Source organism: Ailuropoda melanoleuca, chromosome 10 (assembly GCF_002007445.2).
Source record: "Ailuropoda melanoleuca isolate Jingjing chromosome 10, ASM200744v2, whole genome shotgun sequence".
In the NCBI taxonomy this organism is placed as follows: domain Eukaryota; kingdom Metazoa; phylum Chordata; class Mammalia; order Carnivora; family Ursidae; genus Ailuropoda; species Ailuropoda melanoleuca.
The window spans coordinates 59,872,294-59,898,375 of record NC_048227.1 but is presented as its reverse complement, the minus strand read 5'-3'; the positions used below and the strand labels follow the sequence as shown (position 1 = coordinate 59,898,375).

General features: G+C 37.5%; 1 protein-coding gene across 1 annotated transcript in view; it reads right to left on the bottom strand.

Moving 5' to 3' along the window:
- Positions 1-4,876: 4,876 nt before the first annotated feature.
- CDC40 (cell division cycle 40) overlaps positions 4,877-26,082 on the bottom strand; it is a 52,072-nt gene continuing 30,866 nt past the window's right edge. Inside the window, exons 8-16 of the mRNA XM_034668968.1 lie at positions 24,878-25,017; positions 24,172-24,246; positions 21,457-21,502; positions 19,323-19,424; positions 18,197-18,312; positions 17,826-17,959; positions 9,314-9,390; positions 8,023-8,167; positions 4,877-6,905 (exon numbers count right to left, since the gene is read on the bottom strand). Of these exons, the coding sequence (XP_034524859.1) occupies positions 6,728-6,905; positions 8,023-8,167; positions 9,314-9,390; positions 17,826-17,959; positions 18,197-18,312; positions 19,323-19,424; positions 21,457-21,502; positions 24,172-24,246; positions 24,878-25,017 (1,013 nt within the window). The 3' untranslated portion in view covers positions 4,877-6,727. The remainder of the gene's footprint in view (positions 6,906-8,022; positions 8,168-9,313; positions 9,391-17,825; positions 17,960-18,196; positions 18,313-19,322; positions 19,425-21,456; positions 21,503-24,171; positions 24,247-24,877; positions 25,018-26,082) is intronic.

Sequence of the window (26,082 nt, the reverse complement as noted above, 5' to 3'; positions counted from 1 at the left end):
TGCTCCTAAGTGAATCTGAAAATATAAATTTAATAATGTTCTTCAAATGATTAAAAAAACCTTATTTAGGTGAAAGACCTATGAGACATATGTAAGAGATTCAGAAATCACCTTTTTTGCACACACTGTGTCACTATTCAAGATTAGAGCCTCAGAAAAAAATTTCCCTTTCCCCTTCTCTTACAGTGATTGTATTTGATGCAGTTGTAACAGGTTATTCTATAAATATTTGTAACTATTTGATATGTTAAAATGAAGAAAGTCAGGAAGAAGTAAACAAATGTCTGTTAGGATTCACTGAAGGTCCACTGATCTACATTAGGGTAGAACAAAAGTAAATTCATGAGTTTACAGTGTTTAGCCCAAATTAATTATTCATGTAAGCCATTTCTGCCTTGGCTATATGATTTTAGATGCAGTAAATACAGCACGAGATTTGTACTTCCCAAGTATTGCATGTTTGGGTTTGGCAAAGCTTGGATTAATACCCGGGAGCCAGCCTCCTCATCATATTTTGTCAGATTAAAAACGAAGCCCTCATTAAAACAGATTATTATTCTTGACAATACAACAATACCTCCAGGCTCAATTAATGTAATTGTTCTTTTTGGCTGGAGATAAGTTTATGTTTGCCTTTTAAGCAATAACATAATTCTTTTTGTATTAGCCAATTGCTCCTGCTTTATGAATTCAGAAACACACTTAACCTTATGTAAAAATGTCTTTTGCTTATTGAAAGAGGTATTTGAACTTTACTTATCACATGAAATCATAACCCAAAGACTCAATGTATTCTTAAACTGCCTAAATTCGGAAAATATTGAAATTCTTTAAATAATTATGTTTCTGTCCTTAAGGAAAATAAATCAGGCAAGCTTAATGTCACACTTTATGTTTAGCATTATGTGGGAACATGCTAGTTTCATTAAAACTAATGCTTTATGGGGAGTCTGCATGGCTCAGTCAGTTGAGCATCCGATTCTTGGTTTCAGCTAGGGCTGTGATCTCAGGGTCGTGGGATCGAGCGGGCAATGGACTCCCTGCTCAGCACGGAGTCTGAGATTCTCTCTCCCTCTCCTTCTGCCCCCCCCCGTGTGTGTGCACACATGTTCTCTCAAATAAATAAATAAATCTTTGAAAAAAACAACAACTAATGCTTTTTAAAACAAGCAACATTCCTCTGGGACGAGAAAATGATGGGGCTCAACCCTAATGGAAGAGGCCAAGAGACTGTCTTTCTCTAGGATCTGTTTTACTAAAGGATGAAACAATCCAGTCTCAGTAACTGAGTGTTTCTTTTGAACTACCTAACTCGAAGAGAGAAAGCTGGAAGCCACGAAGATTATGCCACAAATCTGACAATTTAAAAAATACGCAACTAAGTCGCACTATGTGGAGGAGGCAGAACAGACGGATGAAAGGAGAACGATTTTGCCGCTGCTGCCGACTAGCTGTGTGGCATCGGGCAAATCACCTTCATCGGCCTATTTGCTTATCTTAGGTTGGAATTTTTGATTTCTAAGGTTTCTTCTAGCTTGAAGATCTCATTATTCTAAGAATTTTGTGATTAGAGAAGGCTTAGACAGTGGTAGGGTAATTTCTTGATTTGTGTGCTATAAAGAGAAGCCTTAGGATAAATTCAGAAGAATCCAAATGATGTGCTTATTCAGAAGAAAAGGCCGGGATAAGAGAGGAATCTGTGCCAATGGCTCTCCAATCAAATGAAGGGCCCTCAGGCCAAGTACATCTTTGGATAACGTGCTTACACTCACAGGGTTCTAAAAACCGGAATCTTTCAGACTGTACTGGTTTATACAGCTGTTTACAGAATATACTCACAAAGGGGCAGTGTCTGAAGATACTAGATTAAGTATGTGTTTCTATGGTGATCCTTCTGTATGTGCATGTGTGAATGTGTGTGTACATATGTACATAGACATTTATGTGTATGGCCCAAGAAAGAATAATATGTATATATTATATGTAATGCCCAAGAAAGAAAAATCTTCAGACACACAAAGCTCAGAGGGAGCCTAGCCAGACAGCTGGAGCAGGAACCCACTCTGCGGAAGTCCTAGGAGTTGGGTGTACCAGGGGTGCGGAGATGAGGCTGTGTTGGGGGAAGGGATTGGCATGGAGAACACCTGCGCAGTGGGACCCTGGGAGGGCCACATAACCTCAACTCCAGAGTCCTAAAAAACCTCCCTCCCTCAGCCCCACCCCCCAACACGAAAGCCTATCCTTGCTATAGCTCTGGGAGGAAACAGAATTTTCCTAGGAGAATGTGAAACCTCTAGCCTGTTGAAGGAGTTGAATTTATACTAATCTCATGGTGAGGAAAACCATAAGCTGAGAAATTAAGATAAAAAACTGAGGGAGAGATACGTCAGGGTATACGGCAGAAACTAATGTAAAACCACTGTGAAGGGACTCAACTCAGGCTACAAAGGATTTCTTCGAAAAAGAAGAAACAAGACCCACTTAAGATGAATTCCTAATAAAAAATTATAGCTGACAAGGAAGTGGCCTACCGCGAGGTGCAGCTGACAGACACAATAAACGCTGGGGTTTTCAGCCGCAGAGCTTGACATAGTAAGTCTTAAAGTAGAATATAAATTGTTTAAAATGATTAAAGGCATGAGAGACTATACAGAAACCTTAAGAAAATGATATATGAAGAACAGGTAAATATAAAAAAAGTATAACTAGACCTCCTGTAAAGGGAAAGTCATTGGAACAAATTTAATGGATTAAGAGGCAGATTAGACAAAGTTGAAGAGACTGCAAAACAAACTGGAAGATAAACCTGAGGAAACTACCCAAAATGGAGCATAGAAAACTTTATATTCTTAACATATTTTGAGTAGTCTGAACCTTAGATTCCTTTCCGAAGATGAAGCAGTAAAGCTGAACATTTGAGCCATAGTAGGTATAAAACGTGGTGCTAGACCTGGTCCGTGTAATGTGGCAGCCGGTAGCTGCTGGGGGCTATTGAGCACTTCGAATGTGGCTGATGTGACTGAGGACCTGAATTGTAAATTGTATTTCCTTTTAATTAACTAAAATTTAAAAACTTCTACCTAATTCGATTATTAGAGAACTCAGATATATGTGCAACAACTTGGACATGTAAACCGACTTGGCGTGAAACAGGTACAGTATCTGATATTTAGTGTCTAAATTGAGACGTGCTGTTATGTGTGAAATACACACCAGATTTCAAAGACTGAGTATGAGGAAAGTAAAATATTTATTTAAAAAATAATTGAGGGACACCTGGATGATTCAGTTAAGCATTTGTCTGATTCTTGATTTCAGCTCAGGTCATGATCTCAGGGTCTCTGTATACACACACACACTCCTAAATGTACATTCATGCCACACACTTGTATTTATTTCTGGTTAGCAAAATTTCTCTTACGTGGACTAAACAGTGCCGTTTCTGAAATACTCAAGATAGACTCTACTACGCTGGTTCTCACCCTTAGGGTGTGTATCCACTGGGGACCTTGCTAAAAGTGCTGAGTTTGACCCAGTGAATGAATATACACATATTTTTGTATTTCACATTAATATACATTCAAATATATATTAATATAAATATCTATTTCTGGTTTGCAATCTTTGTTAGTTCATTCATTTTATTTGGTGACTGATCAAATGAAGAACATTTGAGAACATGGGTGTTCTCTGAAAATTCATGGGCTCTCATGAATTTTAAGCCACGTGCTACGATAGAACCATCTTTCTACGGGATCATCTCTTCTTCGTAGGTCCCTTAGCACTTGCTTTGTTTCTACCCTCTTTCATCGACTACTGTATGATCCACTAAGAGAGAATTCTGCCAGTTAAACCATGACACATCACTGATTTTAAGACACAGCCCTATTTCAGAGATGTCAAAATGTGGAAAACATGCATCTTTGATGGCACACAGCATTGGTGTTCCTTAGGCCTCACCTTGAGACCCAAACTGAATACTACTGATGGGTATGTGGACCTGGATGGCACTTCGCACATGCCTTCTCCATACCTGAATTCATTATGGCTCCTCCAACTAAGTCTGTTTTCTTCTCTTTTGTATCTCAGTGAGCAACACCATCTCTGGGTGATTCTGATGCAGATGGTTCTCAGTCTGTGCTGAGAAACACTGTTCTTCAAGGAAAGCCTTCTATAATCATTGCTAGTGTTGCAGTCCTTACGGCTGTCATTCAAGAATTTACTATTTCATCATTGTTTTCCTTCTGGTAATTTATAAACATGCTAATAAGGACATCAACCAGCCTCACAATGCATCGTTAAGAATCACTCTATACTTTTTTACTTAGGGAAGTGCCTGTTGGATGCTATTCCCTGTTCCTTATCTTAAAACTATCTCCTGAGTTAGGACAAAATATTCCCAGCTTGTCCTTCAATATTTAAATATTCATTTGATTAAAACTTTCAGTAAGCATCACTTTTATTCTAATCTTTAGGAAGGAAATCTGTCCTGGGTGTGATAAAAAGGTTGTAGTGAGGAAAACAGGCTAGCAGGTAACTACTTAACTCCAGTAACAACATGATCTTGAGACTTTTTTAGGCTGGAAAAGAACACCACTTGTTTGTGTACTCCGAAATGGGTGCAATTTGAACCCTGTGCCACCACGAAGTGAATATGGAATGTGTTAGACTTAATCTGTGTGCTCTCAGCATGCTGCCCTGTATTTCTTAGTATGTTCTTTAACTAGAATAAACCCATTAATATACCATATTAGTATATCATCCCCATTTCTAAAGCATCATTTCTCCCCATAAAATAAAAATGACCCATTTAAAATCTGCAGATGGTTTAATCTGTTGTCTCAACAGTTAAGACTTAAGACTAAGAATGAAAATTTTGATAACACTTTCTAGAAAAAATGCTTTATTTAAAAATACGATCTTTTTTTAAAAAAAGAGACAACTTTTATATACAGTTACTTAGTTTAGAAACAGTCAAAAACACAAAATAAATCCAGATTTAGAAATTATGATTTGTAACATATACAACACTGATGCTGAACAAGATAGTTTAAATGTATGATTAATTCTTTCTGTCCCATCACGTTGCGATCATTCACATTTGTTAAAACCAGTGGTCTGGGAGTAAAGAAAAGCTCTTCTGCTAATTGCTTCGTCTTCAAGAAGTGGTCGCCCCTCTTCCTGGCAGATACAGAAAGGCAGTAGCCAGGCAGTGCATTTTTATTTCTCTGAGTGTCTGTGTGCCCCAAAATAACATGTCTTACCATTTTTTTATTCTCTTTTTCTATTTTCTTCTTTGAAATTTATTTATATGTGGCTGTAGTGCCAGGTCATCTATACTAGGCCTTTTTAAAAATTAATTTTTAAAAATGGAAGTTCGAAGCCCAAGGAGCATGAATTGCTATCGACAGCCCAGGACGCAGAGCTAATGCCCTTAGGATCTCAACATTCAACATGATTTTGGTCTCCAAGTCAGCACTCTGAGCAGCTATGAACCAATGTTTTTAAGCATGGTACTGAAATATTTCAAAGCACATTCAAATATCTTACAACAGAGATTTGTAATAAACCGGGAGAAACGGCTTGTCAATCAAAATGCTGTTAGCTACTATATTCAAGAGGCTATCTTGATTTCACAATCTGAAGTTCTTAAACTTTTTTTTTAAACCAACCAGTTATTGCTTCTCAAACTGGGGAACCACAGCCATCTTCCTGGAGTGTCAATTTGATTTAAAGATTTGGAAAGAAGTTAAAAATTTTCCTAATCTTAAAAAGTTCTGTTGCATATATTCATAAGCAAAATCAGAATAATTTTAAAGATAAAACATATCACTTCAAAGAAACTACAAGCTGACATTTTGGACGATGCCCTCATACCCCATCTCCTATGAGGAGTATTTCAGTAGTAACATCTATGAATCGATGACCTAGGAGACCCTGATTTCTGGAAGTGTAGCCAGGTCCTTACAGATAGTAAATACAAATAAAACTCAAAGTCTTGACTCAATTCTCTTGAGTTTCACCTTCAAAAATAACATAATTCTCTGATTATATATAGTCCTGTCTATACTGATCGGGAAGAAAGCCAAGGAAAAAACTCTGGACTGTTTATTTCCCATTAATAGTTAGAGGAATGCTGCAGTCAGAGAAGATTGCTGGCTTACAAGTAAACACACGATATATGTCATAAAAAATAGAACTCCTGAATCCAAAAGATTTGAACTTGACCCACCAAAAACAATGGGAACAGTAATTGTGGGTAGTTTTACCTTCTTTCAGATTCACATTAATATCGTCCCTATTCCTTACTTCCCTTTTGGTTGAAGAGGTAAACATGGTGCCTTTCAGAATTATTCATCATTAATTATATTACCTCCTTTAAAACCCCAAATCCACCAGGGATTCTTCCTCAACTCCAAAGAGATCCTTGCAGTATGTCAAGGGGGGTAAACCCAAACTGCCTGCCAACAACTACTCACCACATAGGAAGTCAATGGTCATTCTCTGTATAAATAACATCTATAAAGAACAAAATGAAGTTGCCAATGAAATTATATGAGCCAAATTTACAAAAAAAAATATATTTTTAAACAACGGGTCAACTTCATAAGGCCATGTACGGAAATCATAATTTGTAAAAGCAAGTTGTCATCCAACACATTTAATAATTAAATATAGTTAAATATGATACCAGATCAAAAATGATCCCAGGTAAGGATTAATCTCATTAATCCCACAATTTAATGAGACCATCCCAACCGCATGTTATGACTTTAGATGTTTCATGAGGATGCCACACTGCTCCTATACACACTTTATCGTGAGCTTTAAATCGACTGTAGAGTTTGGTGGTCTTCCAGTCCCAGATATTCAATTTTCCATTTCCATCTCCTGAAATCACATAGCTAGAATGGGAAGAGAAATAAATTCAAATTGTTCAAACACCTTAAACTGACAAAGGGGATAAGGAAAGGAGAGTTTATCTTTTTCACAGTAACATAAAAAAAAAAAAAGGTCAATGTGAATATACAATACTCAGTGAGAATAACAAGGTAGAGCATAAAGCAGTCTATAATTTCTTTTTTAAATAATTTTTTTTATTATGTTAGTTGCCATACAGTACATCCCTGGTTTCTGATGTAAAGTTTGATGATTCATTACTTGCGTATAACACCCAGTGCACCATGCAATACGTGCCCTCCTTACTACCCATCACCAAAAAAACCTCCCCATCAAGCTACCAATCTGTGAGTGAAAAATGTATTAACCCAAAGGTTGGGAAGCCCAGGGGCCACATTAAAAGCAGTATCAAATCACTCTTCAGACAATCAGAAACAGTGCAGGGGAACCAGCCTCACACAGAGCCCGGGAATACCCGTTCTACCGTAGTCAGACTCGACCACATTCCAAGTTATTTTTTTGGCTTCAACATCTTTTGAAAATGTCTAAGACTGACTTGGAGGTAGGAGTCTAAGGTACATTTCCCAGCCAAACATACAAGCTTACAGAGATTTCTGGATTACTTCTCTCTATATATTTCAGCTAAGAATGGGGAAATGAAAGACTCCATCTGGGCTTCACAAATATAGTGCGGCCGAGAAAGAGTCAAGAGCTGGATTTGAGGTCTCACCACAGAAGAGCTGCAGTGGGGTTGTTAATGTCAACACCGCAGTACAGAATTAGTGCTGCCAGTGTTTAATCACAGCCATATAGTGATTACAGTCCTCCGAGCCTCGTGAGGAAAGCAGAGAGAACATACGGCATAGCCCGTATAGACGGGAACTTATGATGTGGTTAAAGGGCACAGTACTAGCAAGATAAAGAGACCCACTGAAGAACTTAAAAAAGCCACATGCAGTTTTCATAACTTGTTCTTGTCTTTCTATCAGGCAGTGTGACAATCTGCGTAGTTATCATGTGATCACATGCGTGACAGTGATTTTTAAAGTGTTACTATTTGTATGACATTAGTTTATGTCATCACATTTGAATATAAGAACACACGAAGAGATTTAAACTTACCTCATGTCTGGTGAAAAGTCCACCTGACAAGCGTAACCCGCTACCATATGGCCCTTAAAAATTTTTTTCTTATTCAATCTAAATCTGTTCTGTGCTCCAAAAATTAAGATTTGGTTGTCCATTGATTGGCATGCTAGCCATTTCCCTGTAAATCCAATAAATGAGACATGTTACAGCAAGACTGAAAATTCTAAAAAGACTTTATTTTAAATATGTTCAGACATTAATATTCTTTTGTTCCCAATTACTTTATAATAATAGGAAAATGAATTTACCATACCATCTGTAAAAGTGTTACAAATTTTTCGCTGACAAGAGGGATTTATATATAAAGAAGTAATGGATTTTGTTCAAATAATCCCAAATCGTTGAGCACTCTTCACATAAAAGCTTTTTGTGTTTGAATAAGGATATACAGAAATTCTGAGTTTAGCATTAACAGAACTAAAGTAAAACTTTATGAAATGAAATTAATTTGGAGTGAGTAGAGACAAGAGAACCATGGGGGAAAAGAGACTTATCTGCATTAATTACGGAAAAAGGAGATTAACGCTAGGTGAGAAAACCTAGGATTATTAAATAAAACCATGCTCTGCCTCGACGGAAGAGCAAACTCTTTCTTGCCTCCTCTTCCTTGCTGCACGCTCACAGGAGCTATGGGAGTGAACAGGGGCTCTGATGACAGTGTTGCCCAAACGTCAGACCCTCCACTCTAATACCTGCATGTAGAGCCATAACGCTACCAGTATACTGTCAGCATATCTGTAGTACGAATTACTTTGTACTTAGAAGGCAATGCACTACTGAATAGAAAACAGTAGTAGATGCATTTATCTTTTTTATTTTGGCTCAGAAAATCTTTTACAGTAAATTGCTAAAGTATTCTTATTATGGGGAACCAGATTAAAATTTTATATCCTCTGAAAGAAAAAGAGCTCACAATAAATCACTAAATGATTGAACATGATTCTGCTGGAAGGAGAATTATTACAAAAAAAAAACAAAACAAAACCTTGATCCTCAGAGGGAAATCCTTAGATGTTCAGTCAATGTTAGCTGCAATTCACTGTTTATTATTATTATTATTAATATTATTAAAACCAAGAGAATGGGTGAGGTGACTCACAGATGAAAACCGGTGACTATTTCTAATATTGAAAAGGTTTCCTTATACAAGTATGGCCCTGTGACAGACTTCCCCTAAGAGGAAAAGGCCAAAGTTCTTTTGAATACAGAAATCACATTTTGTCTTCGAGGCTCATTTAAAACCACATTCTACCTACTCACTCACCATTTGGAGACAAAGTCACTGCAGGCATCGAGTGCATACTGGGCTCTGCTATATACTTGAAATCCACAGGGATATCCCTAAAATTTAAAAACAGCTTATCAGAATAAGTAATTTTTAAAAAGTACCTTTAGGAGAATTATCTCTGAAACTAAAGAGATATTCTTGAGATTATGTACTTAATAAACCTTTCACGAAACTTCCTGGGGGAAGGAAAATCACAAAATGGCATCCTGTTGCTTATTACAAACCTTGTACTTCTCAAATGCCTTTCCATGATAATTGTAACAGTGTTAGTGATTTAGTTTTCCAACTCCATTTGACTTAAACTTTGGCCTTTATGTTAAAAAAAAAAAAAAGGCTGTGACTGAAGTTCTCTGACAATGAACTCATCTAAAAATGTACCACGGTAGGCAGGAGCAAGATGTCTGAGGCATGCCCACGGGGAGGGAGGTACTCTTAGTCTACCTGCCAGCCTGCCTTAACTTGCTAACTCTGCAAGCGGGTGAGACGGGTGAAGAGCCTTCAGCAATGCAAGGGGATAGCAGGCAAAGCTGTACAGTAATTAAGTGCATCTTCTATTATTCTAGATGTGTATGGTGCAGGAGAAAAATGCATTAAAGAAATTCTTACATGAGTGACACAAGAATAAAACAAACACAACAAAAATCCAAAACTAGTCACCTAAATCTAGAACCATGAAGAGTTCCAAATGCCTTTTTGTTTTTAATATTCTCCATGATAAAAAAAAAAAAGAAACTCTTCAGTAATTCTGAAAGATTTTGGTCTTGTTGCTTTTCATGAGTGACCAGAAATGTTTTGTTTTGTTTTTTTTAGAGTAATATGTGGAAAATGTAATCTGATAACACAGAATATAAAGCAGCAGTATCAATTTCTAACTATGGTTCAAGTTCTAAAACTCTGATTAGTTAGAAAATAATAACAATAACTATAACAATTTGCTTTTAAGTAAGGATTTTGTCTATCCATCTATCTACCCATTCAGAAGCAGCAAATGTTTAGAAAAAACTTCTATGAGCATCTTGGTTAGAAGAAAGTAGTTTTAGGTGTAACCTGGGGAACATCATCATTTATTAAATCTCCAACCCTTTATACCTCTCTAAGGTACCAAACGAGAAGTGACATTCAAAATGGCCCAAATGTACTGAAAAGAACTCAGTCCAAAAAGGGTTCAACTGTTTTTCCCTCCTCAAATAAAATGATTAGCCAATAATAATCAATAACATAAGAGCATTTCTAAATTAACCATAGTCTAGGTTCAGATCAATCAATGTTTGCTTAAAAGTAAACCAAAAAGGGGCGCCTGGGTGGCACAGCGGTTAAGCGTCTGCCTTCGGCTCAGGGCGTGATCCCGGCGTTATGGGATCGAGCCCCCCACGTCAGGCTCCTCTGCTGTGAGCCTGCTTCTTCCTCTCCCACTCCCCCTGCTTGTGTTCCCTCTCTCGCTGGCTGTCTCTATCTCTGTCAAATAAATAAATAAAATCTTAAAAAAAAAAAAAAAGTAAACAAAAAAAAATGTATGTGGATCCCTTATTTCAAGAACTCTTGGTACAATGAGCTCTAGAATAAGAAATGGGTCTGAACATTCTGTAAACATTGTTATTGCTAGTGAAAATGTCTGCTAGGCATAATTATATTTAATAAATACAGCACTATTTTCTAATTAGAAACTGTAATTCAGTATAATAAAAGTTAGTAACTTATATCTGACATATAATCTTCAGTCTGGAAATGAAATCATTGAAAAAAACCTTAATAAAAATCTATGAAATTTTAAAGATAAAAGATAAACAGTAGGATCAAAATCTGTCAAATTTTCTTCTAAAAATATTTTAACATCATAAATAACTTTGGGAGAAAACATGTCTATGACATCCCATGAATTTAGCCAATACCACAGGCTGTTCAATATCTAATTATAATCTCTTATTTTCTTTTAAAACTGTCTACTAGTCTTAGAAAACCAAGTTTCCTTTAGTTTGTTTTCTTGTATCACTGTGCTACTCTTAGGAGGCATAGGGTGTAGAAGTTTGGCAAACACCACCTGTCTAAAAGTCCTAGTAATAAGACTCTTCTTACTGCTGGGGTCAGTTTTCACTTTGAGGTGGTCAGGGCCTCCCTTTCTGCAAGCTGCCAGGAACACTAGTAATTGCTTTCAGGGATGGTTGTATGTGGTAAAGCATAGCTCCACGGATCCTGAGGTGGTTTTGCTTCCTACTTGTCTTTGTAGCAAGACTGATCCTCATGTTTCCTTCTGACTAATCAAACCGGATGCAACTTACCTCCTCTCCCCACCCTTCATTCATCTAACTATCCAGCCATATGATTAAGAATTCAAGCTCTGCATGTTTTATGTAAGCCTCACGGTATCCACAAAGCAAAAACCTATCACTGATACACAAAAGAAAAACAGAAAGAAATCAAAACATACTACTATAGAAAATCATTAAATCACAAAGGAAGAGAGGAAGAGATAAAGGAACAAAGGAACTATAAACAACCAGAAAACAATGAACAAAATGGCACTAGTAAAAGCCTAGACCTCTCACTAATTACTTCAAATGTAAATGGTCTAAATTTACAAAAGACACAAGTTAGTTGAATGGATTAACACACACACACACACACACACACACACACACACACACACACACACGACCCAACTATATACTGTGTATAAGAGACTCACTTCAGTTTTAAGGAGACACACAGACTGAGCGTGAAAGGATGGAAAACATATCCTATGAAAATGGAAACTAAAAGAAAGCAGGGGTAGCTGCTATACTTGTATCAAACAAAATAAACTTTAAGCCAAAAACTGCAATAAGAGACAAAGAAGGTCACTATATAATGATAAAGGGGTCAATTAATTAAGACAATATAACAAATACAAGTATTTATATACCCAACATTAGAGCACCTAAATACATAAAGCAAATGTTAACAGATCTGAAGGGAGAAATAGATAGCAAGCAATACAATAATAGCAGGGAACTTCCATACTCATTGTCAACAATGGATAGGTCATCCAGACAGAAAATCAATAAGGAAACATTGCCCTTAGATGACACATTAGACCAGATGGTCCTAACTGACATAGATAGAACATTCCACCAAACAGTAGCAGAATACACATTCTTCTCAAGTGCACATGAAATATTCTCCAGGATAGATCATATATTATGCCACAAGACAGTCTTAATATATTTAAGAAGACTGAAATCTTATCAAGCATCTTTTCTGACTACAAAGGTATGAAATTGGAAATCAATTACAAGAAAACTGGAAAATGTACAAGTATGTGGAGTTAACATGCTACTAAACAAAACACGGGTCAAAGATGAAAAGAAAAGGGAAATCAAAACCTATCTTGAGACAAATGAAAATAGAAACACAATACACCAAGACTTAAGGGATGCAGCAAAAGCCAGAGGGAAGTTTATATTGATAAACACCTACATTAAGGAAGAATCTCAAATAAACAACTTAACTTCACACTTTGAAGAACTAGGAAAAGAAGAACAATCTAAGACCCAAGTTAGCAGAAGGAAGAAAATACAAAGATCAGAGAGGAAGCACATAAAATAGAGACTAAAGAGATAATAGAAAAGATCAATGAAACTAAGAGCTGGTTTTTTGAAAAATAAAATTTGATAAACATTTAGCTAAACTAAGAAAAAAAGAGAAAAACTCAAGTAAAAACAGAAATGAAAGAGATATTACAACTGATAATATAGAAGCACTAAGGATCACAAGAAACTACTTTGAACAATTATATACCAACAAATTAGAAAACCTAGAAGCAATGAATAAATTCCTAGAAACATGCAACTCACCGAGACAGACTCATGAAGAAATAGAAAATCTGAACAGACAATAATGACTAAGGAGATTGAAACAGTAATCAAAAACCTCCCAAGAACAAAAAAAGTCCAGGACCAGATGGCTTCACTGGTGAGTTACACCAAACATCCGAAGAAGAATTAATATTAATCCTTCTCAAACTCTTCAAAAAAATAGAAAAGGAAGGAACACTTCCAAATTCATTTTATAAGGCCAATATTATCCTGATACCAAAGCCAGACAAAGACACTACAAGAAAAGAAAATTACAGGCCAACATCCCTGATGAATATGGATGCAAAAATACTCAGTAAAATTTTAGCAAACTGAATTCAACAGTACATTAGAGGAATTACATACCATGATCAAGTGGGATTTATCCCTGGGATGCAAGGATGGTTCAACATATGCAAATCAATCAATGAAATACAAAAAGGAAGGATAAAAATCATATGATAATCTCAATAAATGCAAAAAATAGACAATATTCAATATTCTTTCATGATAAAAAGTCTCAATAAACTGGGTATATGGGGAACATAGCCATGTGTGACAAGCCCACAGCTAATATCATACTTAATTGTAAATGGCTGAAAGCTTTTACTCTAAGATCAGGAAGAATGTCTGCTCTAATCACTTTTATTCAACATAGTATTGAGAGTCCTAGCCAGAGCAATCAGGCCAGAAGAAAAAGTATCCAAATAAAAAAGAAGTAAAACATCTCTGCAAATGACATAATATTATATATAGAAAACTCTAATGATTTCACACACATACACACAAAAACTTTTAGAACTAATCAATGATTCAGTGAAGTTGCAGGATACAAACTCAATATTAAAAAATCAGTTGCATTTCTAGATGCTAACAATGAACTACTGGAAAGAGAAATTAAGAAAACAATTCCATTTATAACAGCATCAAAAAACCACAAAAATACTTAGGAATAAATTTAACCAAGGTGAAAGATCTGTACACGGAACTGATATTGTAAAATGTCCATAATACCCAAAGCAGTCTACAGAGCCAATTCATATCTACCAAAATTCCAATGGCATATTTGACAGAAGCAGAACAGTTCTTAAATTTGTATGGAACCCCAAAAGACTCCAAAGCAATCCTGAGAAAGAACAAACCTGGAGGCATCAAGCTTCCTGATTTTAACTACAGTTAAATTAAAGCTATAGTAATCAAAACAGTATGGTATTGGTATAAAAACAGAAACACAGATCAAACGGAACAGAACGGAGAGCCCAGATATAAACCCATGCATCTATAATCAATTAATTTTAGACAGAAGAGCCAAGAATAAGCAATGGAGAAAGGATGGTCTTCAATAAATGGTGTTAGGAAAACCTGATATTCACATGCAAGAGAATGAAAATGGACCCCTACCTTACACCATACACAGAAATCAGCTCAAAATGGATTGAAGATTTGAACATAAGACCTGAAACTCCTGGGGGAAAACAAAGGAGATAAGCTCCTGGACACTGGTCTTTGCAAATATTTTCTGGATTAGACACCTTAACCAAGGCAACAAAAACAAAAATAAACAAGTGGGACTACCTCAAAGTAAAAAAGCTTCTGTACGGTAAAGGAAACCATCAACAAAATGCAAAGGCAACCTAAGGAATGGCAGAAAATATCTGCAAACCACATATCTGACAAGGGGTCAATATCTAAAATATATAAAGAACTCATACAATTATTATCAAAAAGCCTAGTAACCCAGTTAAAAAATGGGCAAAGGACCTGAACAGACACTTTCCCACAGAAAACAGACAAAGGGCCGACAGGTACAGGAAAGTGACCAATACTACAAATCATCAGGGAAATGCAAATCAAAACCACAAAGAGATATCACTTACACACCAGGATGACTATTATCAAAAAGAAAAGAGATGACAAATGCTGGTGAGGATGTGGAGGAAAGGGAACTCTCGTACAGTGTTGGTGGGAATGCAAACTGGTACATATAGCTACTATCGAAAATAGGACAGAGATTCCTCAAGAAATTTAAAAGAGCACTACTGTATGATCCATCAATCCTATTTCTGGGTATGTATCCAAAGGTAATGAAATCACTATCCTGAAGAGATATTGGTACTCCTGTGTTTAATGTAGCATTATTCACAATAGCCAAGGTAGGGAAACAGTCTTAGTGTGAAAAAATGGATAAAGAAAATGTGGTATTCATATATATAATGGAGTATTATTCAGACTTAAAAAAGGGAATGCTGCTGTTTGCAACAACATGGATGAACCTGGACAGCATTGTGCTATGTGAAATAAGCCAGACAGAGAAAGACAAACACCGCATAGTATCACTTATATATATGCACTCTTCAAAAAACAAAAACAAAACCAAACCGTCAAACTCACAGCAACAGAGCAGGCTGGTGGTGGCCAGGGACTCCAGTTGGGGTGGGGAACTACGTGAGGCTGGTAAAACGGTACAAACTCTTATTTGTAGGGTGAATAAGGTCTGAGGACCTAATGTATGACATGGCGGCTCTAGTTACAATAGTGTGTTGTATAACTGCAATTTGCTAAGAGAGTAGAACCTAAGTGTTCTTACCGAACAAAAAAGGTAAATATCTAAGGTGGTTGACGGGCTAACTCAGTGAGATCCTTTCACAATGTATCCATATACCAAATCATTATGTTACACACTTTAAATATATTACAATTTTGTCAACTGTACCTCAATTAAGCTGGAAAAAAAAATCTCAAGCTTTGGAATCAGCTTAATACAAGTTTGAATTCTGGATTTTCATGTCTCATGGAATCTTGGGTAAATTACTTAACCTATATTAGTTTCCTCATCTATAAAACCGGGATAGCAAATACATCCATCTCATAAGACTACTTTGGCACGTTAAATCAGAGAGTTCCCATAAAATGCTTAGCGTGCTTGGCACACAGAAAGGGCTCAATAGATGTAGGATCATTAATAATTCCGACAATAACGACTTCCTTAGATATTCAGCACATATGACGTGCCAGGCACTGTGCTGGCACTGGGGTAAGTGTGAGCATAGCTGACGCAGGAACGAATGTGCAAGCACTAAAAAACTGTGAGAAGCAAAGCACTGTGTGGAATCATGGACAAGAGGCACATATCCTCACGTGAAGATTGGTGAGGAAGGCTCCAAAAGCAAATGAAGTCTAAAGGATGTCATCATTTATAAAATGAAACACTATCATGACTCTTCGGAGTATTTCTTAAGCTCTGAGGAGGGAAAACAAGAAACATGCTGACATTACCCCTTAATTTAATCAAAATATTTTGCTGACCAATGCTCTAATTTAGAAAGCACACACAAGTGTTCTTAGAGCCCTGTAATTGGTGCTTCATTTAAATATTTACCAATTTCGTTTATACCACTCCACATTTTAAAATGGAGCTGAAATATCATCTGTAGAAACATCTGAAAGTTAAAGTGTAATCAAACTGCTAAAGTATATAAACAAAACAAGTACACATATAAGTTTATTCTTCAGAGTACGGTGCAAGTAGTCTAAGGAGGCTCATATAAAACTTGAGGTCTCTGCATGTAACATCATTTCTGAAGTAAGAAAGATCGTAGTTATAACACAGTCTCAAATCATGAATTTTAAGGATGATATCAACACTATACACAAAGTATACAGTTGGCTCACCACGAATGGGGGCAATTTGAAGGGGTTTGCTGGTGGTGAGCGTGGGAGAAACTGCAGTTAAATTACATGAAACCTTCAAGCACCCAAATTTCCCCGACGGTGTTTAGGGACCTGCTCAGCTCCCCAAAGGGACTCCGTTTCAGAGCAAACTACTGGCTGTAGTGAAAGGCTTCCCACTTCTTAAAGCAGAACAACTTCCAGGGTGGGAAGTCTACCTGTAAGGCTGTAACCACGGCTGAGCTGTGCTTCATAACTGACTATAAAAATGAGCTGGGCTCCATCCAAACATTCCTTTGAACAAAAAGACTATTATGCATTTCTTTGTAAATAAATGATAAAACATGATCTATGATATTTAGTGAAACTAACTTTAGTATTTCTTGACTTTAGAAAATTTTTTTTTCTCTCTCAAGGAAAGCAAAATTAACCAACATATTCTACAAATAAAACATTTGTTTCCTACCATTATGTGTTATGAATGGCAGGACACAATGGGTGATGACATGGGGCCATTTTCAGTACCGAATAATCCTAATGTAGGTGTTTAAAAACCTAAGAGATTTTAAAATATTTTCTCTTTTTTTTGGGATGACTCTGAGGCCAGGATCTAATGGTCAATCCCAATCATAAATAAAATAGTCTACACATTTGTGGGCCCTAAATCCCATCAGTCATTTTGAAAGACAAAATACCTAATAAAGAATGTAAGGCAACACAATATAAACTTTCTGCCAATGCAAGAAAAATGGCTCAAAATATATAACCTTTAGATAGACTGCCCAAAGACTACAAAACGTACCATGTCTAAATTTTTATTTCCACATTCTGGGTACTTAAATGTTTAAAACAGTTTGGTTGGCAAGCCAGAGATCACAGGTGTGAAAATATTCAAATCGTTGCATATTATCAGGCTTTTCTTTGGCTACAAATTTTTAAACTGCTTGCTACAATTATATAAATCAGATCTTCTACTGACAGAAACTCACCATTCCCAAACTCTTAGGCTCTTATCATCAGATGTGCTCACAAATCTCCTATTCTCATCAACAAAAACAATGGTGTTGACAGCTCCCAAATGCCGGTCATACTCCTGCACAATTTCTCCACTTCGAATGTCCCACTGTACAGCAAACAAGAGAAAAGGTAAGACTGAAGTGGAGCGGATACGAAAATAAAGATCAGAACTATGGAAAAGTGAAGAGAAAGATCTCTAACATAATGACTGTTTTCTACTAAAAACAGACCGTTAGCAGTCCCTAAATGCAGCAAGCATTAAACAAGTTAATATTCCTTATTCCATCCCCTAATACAACGTAAACTCTAGGAATCTTACTAAGAATACTGTAAGAAGACTTACCTGCACAATCTTTTTATCCGACATACCAGCTACAAAGAGATTTTGCTTATCTTCATCGGGATTAAATTTGACACAATAGGGCACTTTTCGGTTTGTAAATCTTGATATACACTGTCCTAAAACCAAAGACTCAAGTTAAAATAGGTAAAATAAATTTGAACACTTCAAAGACAGCCCTGGGATTAACATCTAGAGAGCACCTGCCTAATACAATTTGGGGAAGGGCAGCCTGCTTGCTCTTTAAACGATATTGTTCCTTTTCACAGATTCTTTATATAGATTAAAAATACTTTTTTCAAAAGTAAATCTGTATAATTGCAGAAAAGATAAAGTGATTATGATGTGTAGCCTGAATTGAGAACCACTGTGGGGTAAGAGTAGGGGCTCTGGCATTAGAGAGACCTCGGTTTAAATCAGTTCAGCCACTTCCTAGTTATGTGGCTCTGGAAAAGTTCCCCCTTTAAGCCTCAATTTCTTCATCTGTAATAATAGTAATTCTGGGGATATTTTAAGAATTGGATGTGATGCTGGATACAGGTGCATAGCACAATGTCTGGTAAACAGTAAGTGTTCAATAAATATTAGCTATTATCTTTTCCCTTAAAACTCAGTAAGCTCAAAGATGGTGCTCTAATGATATAAAATTATACCAGCCACCATGTACTAATACAATTAACATCTGTTAATATATAAAACCACATGACCCATGGGTCTGTAAACAGACTTACTTTTTAATCAATGTGGGCAATTAAATTTAATTTTGTTCATCAGACATTTATTGTGCTTCTATTATGCGTAATGCAGTGAGCTGGGTGTTGGAGGGGAACAAAAAGATCAATTAACTAGTCTATGGAAGATTTCAAAATTGCTTGTCTATCAGGATGTTTGCTTTATAAATTGTATTTGGTGGAAACAAAGTTTCAGATAAAAGAGCTACTGACATAGCTGAGTGTTAACTCTACATTTTATGATATTAGCTGACCGTCGATGATATGAGAATCAGCAGTTACAGAGGCACCATTTTGCCTTTGTAGACCTGAACTGAAGACCACTCAATGTTGTATCATTTATAAATGCTAATTTATAAGATAAATACGTATTGGCATTAGTATAAGTGAGCTCTTACCTGTCTCAGTGTCCCAGAGCTTAAGGTACCTGTCATAGGCTGCGCTGAGGAACTGTGTTCCTGCAGTATTAAAGCAGATGTCCCTAACGGCTTTGCTGTGGCCTAAGGCAGGGACAATAGAAATGCAGGTGAGCTGAAGTATCTTCTCTTAAAACACAAATACCATATGAGAGATAGCATTTTCAAGCCACCCTATGAGTCAAAATCTCTGGAATCCTATCCCCTGACTTACTGATGTGGACTATGTTAGGTGTGGGCTTGGGAACGTAGGTGGTTTTTATTCCCCCTTCAGAAAGCGCCCTAGCTGTTTCTCATGCATAACATTCAGGTAAGAACCAAGAGAAAAGATCTAACATTTTTTTTTAGAGTTTGTCATAGAAATCTTTTAACATGCAATATACATAATTTATGACTAAGCAGCCAAGAATTTAAGGAAACATAACAGACCAATTATTGCCAATGAAAGAGGAGGGCCGAGTGACATCTGGGAGGTTCCTGCTCCAGATTACTAAGTGAAACAAAGTGACCTAACCCAAAAGTTCATGGAATCACAGCTCTTCTGCAATACCTGTGCATTTCTGTGATCACGTTACCAAGTTTCAGAGAAGTGACTTCAGAATCTCAGAGACTAAACCTTTTGGAAACTAACATTAACTTTTGTTTTGTTTTATGATAGATTTTGACAATAAATTAACTTCAAGGTGCTTTGCTTAGAAATCAGTCTGCCAGACCAATCACCTCCTTTGAAAGTTACAGGGACAAACAAAACGTGGCTAAATGAGAGCAGAAACTTTCCTATTTTTTACCACCCCTTCACGACCAAGACCGACAAAATGTGCATTGCACGAATCGTCAGCCACACACAGCAGCCCTGGGCCGCCACCCCCAATGAACTCGAATCAGGCCATGTGCCACAGTAATTAGGCGTTGTTTTCTACAGCAAGGGTCCCATCTTCCAAAACTGGTAATTTTGTTTTCCACTGAAAAACTGTCTGCCAGTGCAGGGGAGACGGATGGAGAACAGGTCAACTACATGTACAAGAGGCATTTCCACCCTGTCTGCTGCTGGGAGTCTTTCTGTAGGATGCCATGCATCTTGGGCAGTAGTTATTTGTTCAGCGAGGCCCTAAAATCATAACAAAGCACTGCGGAACGGACTCCCACTTGAATCTAAGAACAGAGCCACTACGATTCACACAAATAGTGTTTCAATAATGTACAGTTAAATTTGGAGATGGAACCAGCCTTCACATGAAATCTCACGACAGTGAACTATCTCTACCAAAAAGGCTAGTTTGCCACAAAGCTGTTCTCTTTTTGGCCTTGTTTTCTCCCTCGAGGAGTTCGCTCAATCTTATTCTTTCGTATACTTGAGCTGCCAATTCTGAACCTCTTTTCAAAGCTCAACACCTGGCTAATTGCTTACTGGCCATGTTCATCTCGATATCCCAAAGGCAGGTCAAATTTAATGAGTGACACCTCGTCATCCTCTTATGTCCCCTCTCTTGGTGAAGGAGACCAGTGCTCAGCCAGCCAGCTGGGCGTCACCCTAGATTTCTGCTTCACTCTTATCACTCACATCCAGGGACTAAGTCCCGCTGATTTTAATTTTGATTGTTCCTTTCCTCTCTATCTGCTGCTTTAGTCCAGGCTCTCATCATGTCTAATCCAGACTGATGAAATAACCCTGTCATTCATTTCCCTGCCTACAGGCCTGCCCTACCAGAACATCTTCCATACTGCCACTGTGATCTCCATAAACTTCAAATCTGATTGAGTTAATTTCTACATGAGCTGTTTAATGGATCCTACACTCCTTATTGATGGCACATAAGGTCCTTCCTGCTCTGCCCCTGGTTATACTGCTTTTTCCTCTTGTCCTCTCTCACCATATCCCCTCCCTGGCAATTCTGAAATATACTTGGCGGTCCCAAAGCAGCCTGCTTTGTCAAACCACTTTTGCTTTTGCTGCTCTCTCTTCCGGGTTCCCTTTTGGGAGAACTTCCTCTTCAAGACTCAGGTCGAGTCTTTGAAGACTTTCCTTATCAGTGTAGTAATATTACTGTTAATGATGTTATCTTAGTTTAAAAAGTCTTCCCAAACAGATTTATAGACAGAGAGAAAAGAGTATTACCAATAAATGTTCGCAGGCAGCGTCTGTCTCCGTAAACCTCCCATAGCTGGGGAAAAAACACACAGAAATATTAAATTGAATACAAGACTTTGATAAAGCGACAAGTTTCAATCAAGAACAACCACCATACGCCAGCTATGTGTGTGCATATCTGTGGGTACTGGGGATTTAACCAAGGCATCATACATCAATGAACATGATGCTTGGTGCTGCTAGCCTGTGTTGTACCACTTAGATTACACACACACACACACACACACACACACACACACACACACATTTGAAATCTGATACTGAAAGATACACCAAAATATCAAGAGAACTTAGATGGAGCTAATACAAGTGATTTTCACTTTCTTCTTTTTTTCTATATTTTATATATTTTCTATGATGAAAAGTTTCTACTTATGTAATATTATGAGCTACTTTCAGAAGAACTAAATGTTATTAAAACTGCCATGCTTATAACATTTTGGTACTGAAGATTTTTTTTGAGTTTTCTGAAGTAACAAAATATTATAGAAGCTATATGAAAATAATGATCTAGACTAAAATGTAACAGGCTAATGATTCTCATCACACCTAAAGTGAATTAATACAATAGCTTCAAAACTCCTTCTTTCCTTCTTTCCTTCTCTTTTTCTTTCTTTCTCTTTTCCTTTCTTCCCACCCTGCCTCCCTCCCTCCCTCCCTTCCTTCTTAAAGATTTTATTTGTCATGGGGCGCCTGGGTGGCACAGCGGTTAAGCATCTGCCTTCGGCTCAGGGCGTGATCCCGGCGTTAGGGGATCGAGCCCCACATCAGGCTCCTCCGCTGGGAGCCTGCTTCTTCCTCTCCCACTCCCCCTGCTTGTGTTCCCTCTCCGGCTGGCTGTCTCTATCTCTGTCGAATAAATAAATAAAATCTTAAAAAAAAAAAAAGATTTTATTAGAGAGAGAGAGAAAGACAGTGAGAGCACAAGCAAGGGGAGTGACAGGTAGAGGGAGAAGCAGGCTCCCCAGTGAGCAAGGACCCCAATGTGAGACTGGGTCCCAGGACCCTGAGATCATGACCTGAGCTGAAGGCAGACGCTTAACCGACTGAGCCAAACCAGGCGTCCCTAAAACTACCTTTATTCTTGCCTGCCTCAAATCTAATCCTCAATAATGTTACTAGTGTTCTAAAAGAGACAGCACTTCCTGGCCACCCAGTGCCAACAGGAAAAAGTCTCAGTTCCCACAGCATACCAGGCAAGGACCTCTAGCACCTGATCCTTCGGTGAGGACTGCTGCCATGCTGTATCTCTCCGATTCGAGATTCCAGCAACCACAAACTCGCAGTGTTCAGCACACGCCACGCCTATTCATTCTATTCACTCATTTCAGACATACTCTACTACCTACCTACGCTCCCTTCCCTCACCACCACTTTACTTGGTTACCTTCCTGCTGAAGGATGCTCCTCTTAGAAACCAGAACAGCTTCTGCCTGACTCTATAACCACCATTTATATCATAATGAAATGATTACCATGAGGGCAGGGACAGGGCCTTGATAAATTTTTAGTCTCAGCCCCTTGCACACAATAGGTACCTAATAAATGTTTACGGATGTGAACAAAATTGAACTCTATGCTTTTTTAATTGGTCAAAAGACCTTAATCTCAACGAACATAGCTTGTATGAAGCCAAAGTTAAAGGAAACAAAGGTTTTTACTCCAAACTGTTAGCCTGTGACTTTAAGCTACTGAGTAGAGACAAATGCCTAAATGACTGTTCTCATCAAGAAAAGCTACCTTCATGTATTGTTCATATTCATGAACTGTTTACAAAGAGTAAAATGTTAATGACTCAACTTTCCAAGCTTCAAGAGTATTAGAGTTGATATTTCTTGACCATCATAATAATTTAGACACAGAAGACACAAAAAAAGATAACTATTCTTTCAGATTTCAGATTTTTTTTTAAGAATTTTTAAATTTATTTGACAGAGAGAGACAACCAGCAAGAGAGGGAACACAAGCAGGGGGAGTGGGAGAGGAAGAAGCAGGCTCCCAGCGGAGAAGCCTGATGCAGGGCTCAATCCCAGGACTCTGGGATCACGCTCTAAGCCGAAGGCAGATGCTTAACAACTGAGCCACCCAGGCACCCCTCAGATTTAAGATTTTTTAAAAGGCTTTCCCCATGTTCAAGCTGACATGCAGTGGCAACTGAGTTTTTTCCCCCACACACTCTACAGCTGAAATTTAGCTTAAAGTGGAGCTTCCTAAGACTATAAAAACTGAAAGAAGAGTCTGGGAGCATTTCTGCTACTTGGTATCTACTTGCATGTATAAGAAAAAGGATGAATTGCATTATCTACTTTCTAAAATGGGATTTCTATCGTGTGTCCTCTCTACCTCATATGGTTCTGAGGAACAAATGAACTCAGTTACACATCCAAAACCTCTAAAAAAATGCATTATTAGTGGTTAAATATTTATGTATCTAAAACCAAAGTGGTTGATTATATTCTAATCAGTTATCTAAGCTTACAAAAGAGCCTCGCCAATTGGACCACAGAGCCATATTTGAGTCAACATGTTTGGAAGGAGTTCATAAATGGCTGCATTCATGGGGCCTAAGAGAAAATTTTTAGCCTCTAATTGCCTAACAAACCCAAATTTATTTATAATTAACCAAAGAGACTTAACCAAAGCACCAGCTCTGCAGCATTGCTACTGTTACTGAAGACTCACCTTAATTTTACAGTCCATGGAACAGGACAGCAATAAATGACCAGAGAGAGGAAATAATCTGACGGCACTGACGCCCTAGAAAAAGGTATTACAGTTACCAATCAGAAACATTCTACTATCACCTGAAATGGAACGTAAGGAAAGGACAGTGTATTTTTAAGCAACCTGATGTACTACTCTTCTTCATCCCAAAGTCATGCCCCAGCACAGCCTTCGTCAATATTCCAAGAACAGCCCTATTGACATGAAGCTTTCGGAGATTTGTTTTTTAAACTTTAATACTGACTTTCTCACCCAAGGGAATACTTGGTCAGTCAAGTTGCTAATGCTCTCTCTCTTCTTCCTTTCACTCAGTTCCTTTGCTCTTTGCTAAGAGCTGGGAATGATCAGTTGGAATAGTGCAGATGACAAGGAATATCAACATCAAAAGTTTCAAGTATCTTGTCTCTACATTAGTTTCAATATGACCAGAGTTTATCAACCAGAAACCAGCTGATCTTCTCTTAAGCACGATAATCCCAAGAGCTTAGGCAAGATTACTGAGGTTTTGGTGCTACTACCAACCCATTATTCACAGATGTGGTGTCCCAGAAAAAGCAGATTGTGGCAGGAATTTGTGGGGAAAGGCTTGGGCTACCCTAAGGCGACAGGACACCGAATTATGAAATGTTATGTCATGGCCAATCCCTATGACCAATCCGCTTACCTTTGTATGTCCCGACCACACATGAATTTGTTTTTTGGGGAGGTAGCACTTCTCAGGTGGCACAGTGGACCGCAGATTAACACCAACATCCTGAGGTATGTGAAGATAGGATCTACCTTGGTAGTCATACATTTCTTTAACTGAAACAACGAGACAGAGGAAAGCAGTGAACAAATACCAGCTACAGTCATAAAATCTACATCCTTAAATGATAACAGTTTTCTCATGGGGATATTGTTCCTTATTAAGGTTTAGGTAATAATGCTGATGAAGTTACGACCAAGAGTCAGCTAGAATTTAGCTGCTTGAAATCCCTGCTGTTATTTACAATTAGAGGTAGTGTTTTGGAATTTCTAAATACCCAGAGAATATCAGACCTTTAAATAAGATCTATACTTCTTTTACTTAGTTGCACATTTTAATGATATATAAAAAAAGACTTCACTGCAGCATAATTACAGCAAGGGAAGACAAGAAAATACTTGGGCCTTGTGAGTCACTGGCAAAGACCCAGAAGCAAAACAGGACAGAAAAGAAGTTAAAACAAAAATATCAACTATCCTTTTTCTGTCTTTCTCTTTTATGCCCTTCCAGGTTCCTTTTCCATTCTCTTTTCCACTTTCAACACAAAGTTTGCAGTGAAGTCACTTGTGGGACTTAAATGACATAGTGTATATAAAGCATTTAGTAGCATGTTTGGCACAGAGTAAGTCCTCGATGGATGTTGGCTGTTATTTTTATTATGGCTGCAGGCACCACAGTATTAAATAGCGTCCTTGAAGACAAAACTGAGTTTGAGAAACCAAATATGGCCTCATCAAATCTAAATATTTGATATGTGATCTAACATTAGAATAATCAATATATCAGTACTAAATTATTCTTTACAGTTTGATAATCACTACATAATTTTCCAAAGGCAACTAATTATTAGTTATATTTGGTACGTGAACCAGGTACATTCTAGAATATTTATAATTTATTCTGGAATACATTTCCTGAATATGCTTTTCCTTCCACATATCAAAATTAGCATGAGAAACTTTTTTTTTTTTTTAAAGATTTTATTTATTTATTGGACAGAGACAGAGACAGCCAGTGAGAGAGGGAACACAAGCAGGGGGAGTGGGAAAGGAAGAAGCAGGCTCGTAGCGGAGAAGCCTGATGTGGGGCTCGATCCCATAACGCCGGGATCACGCCCTGAG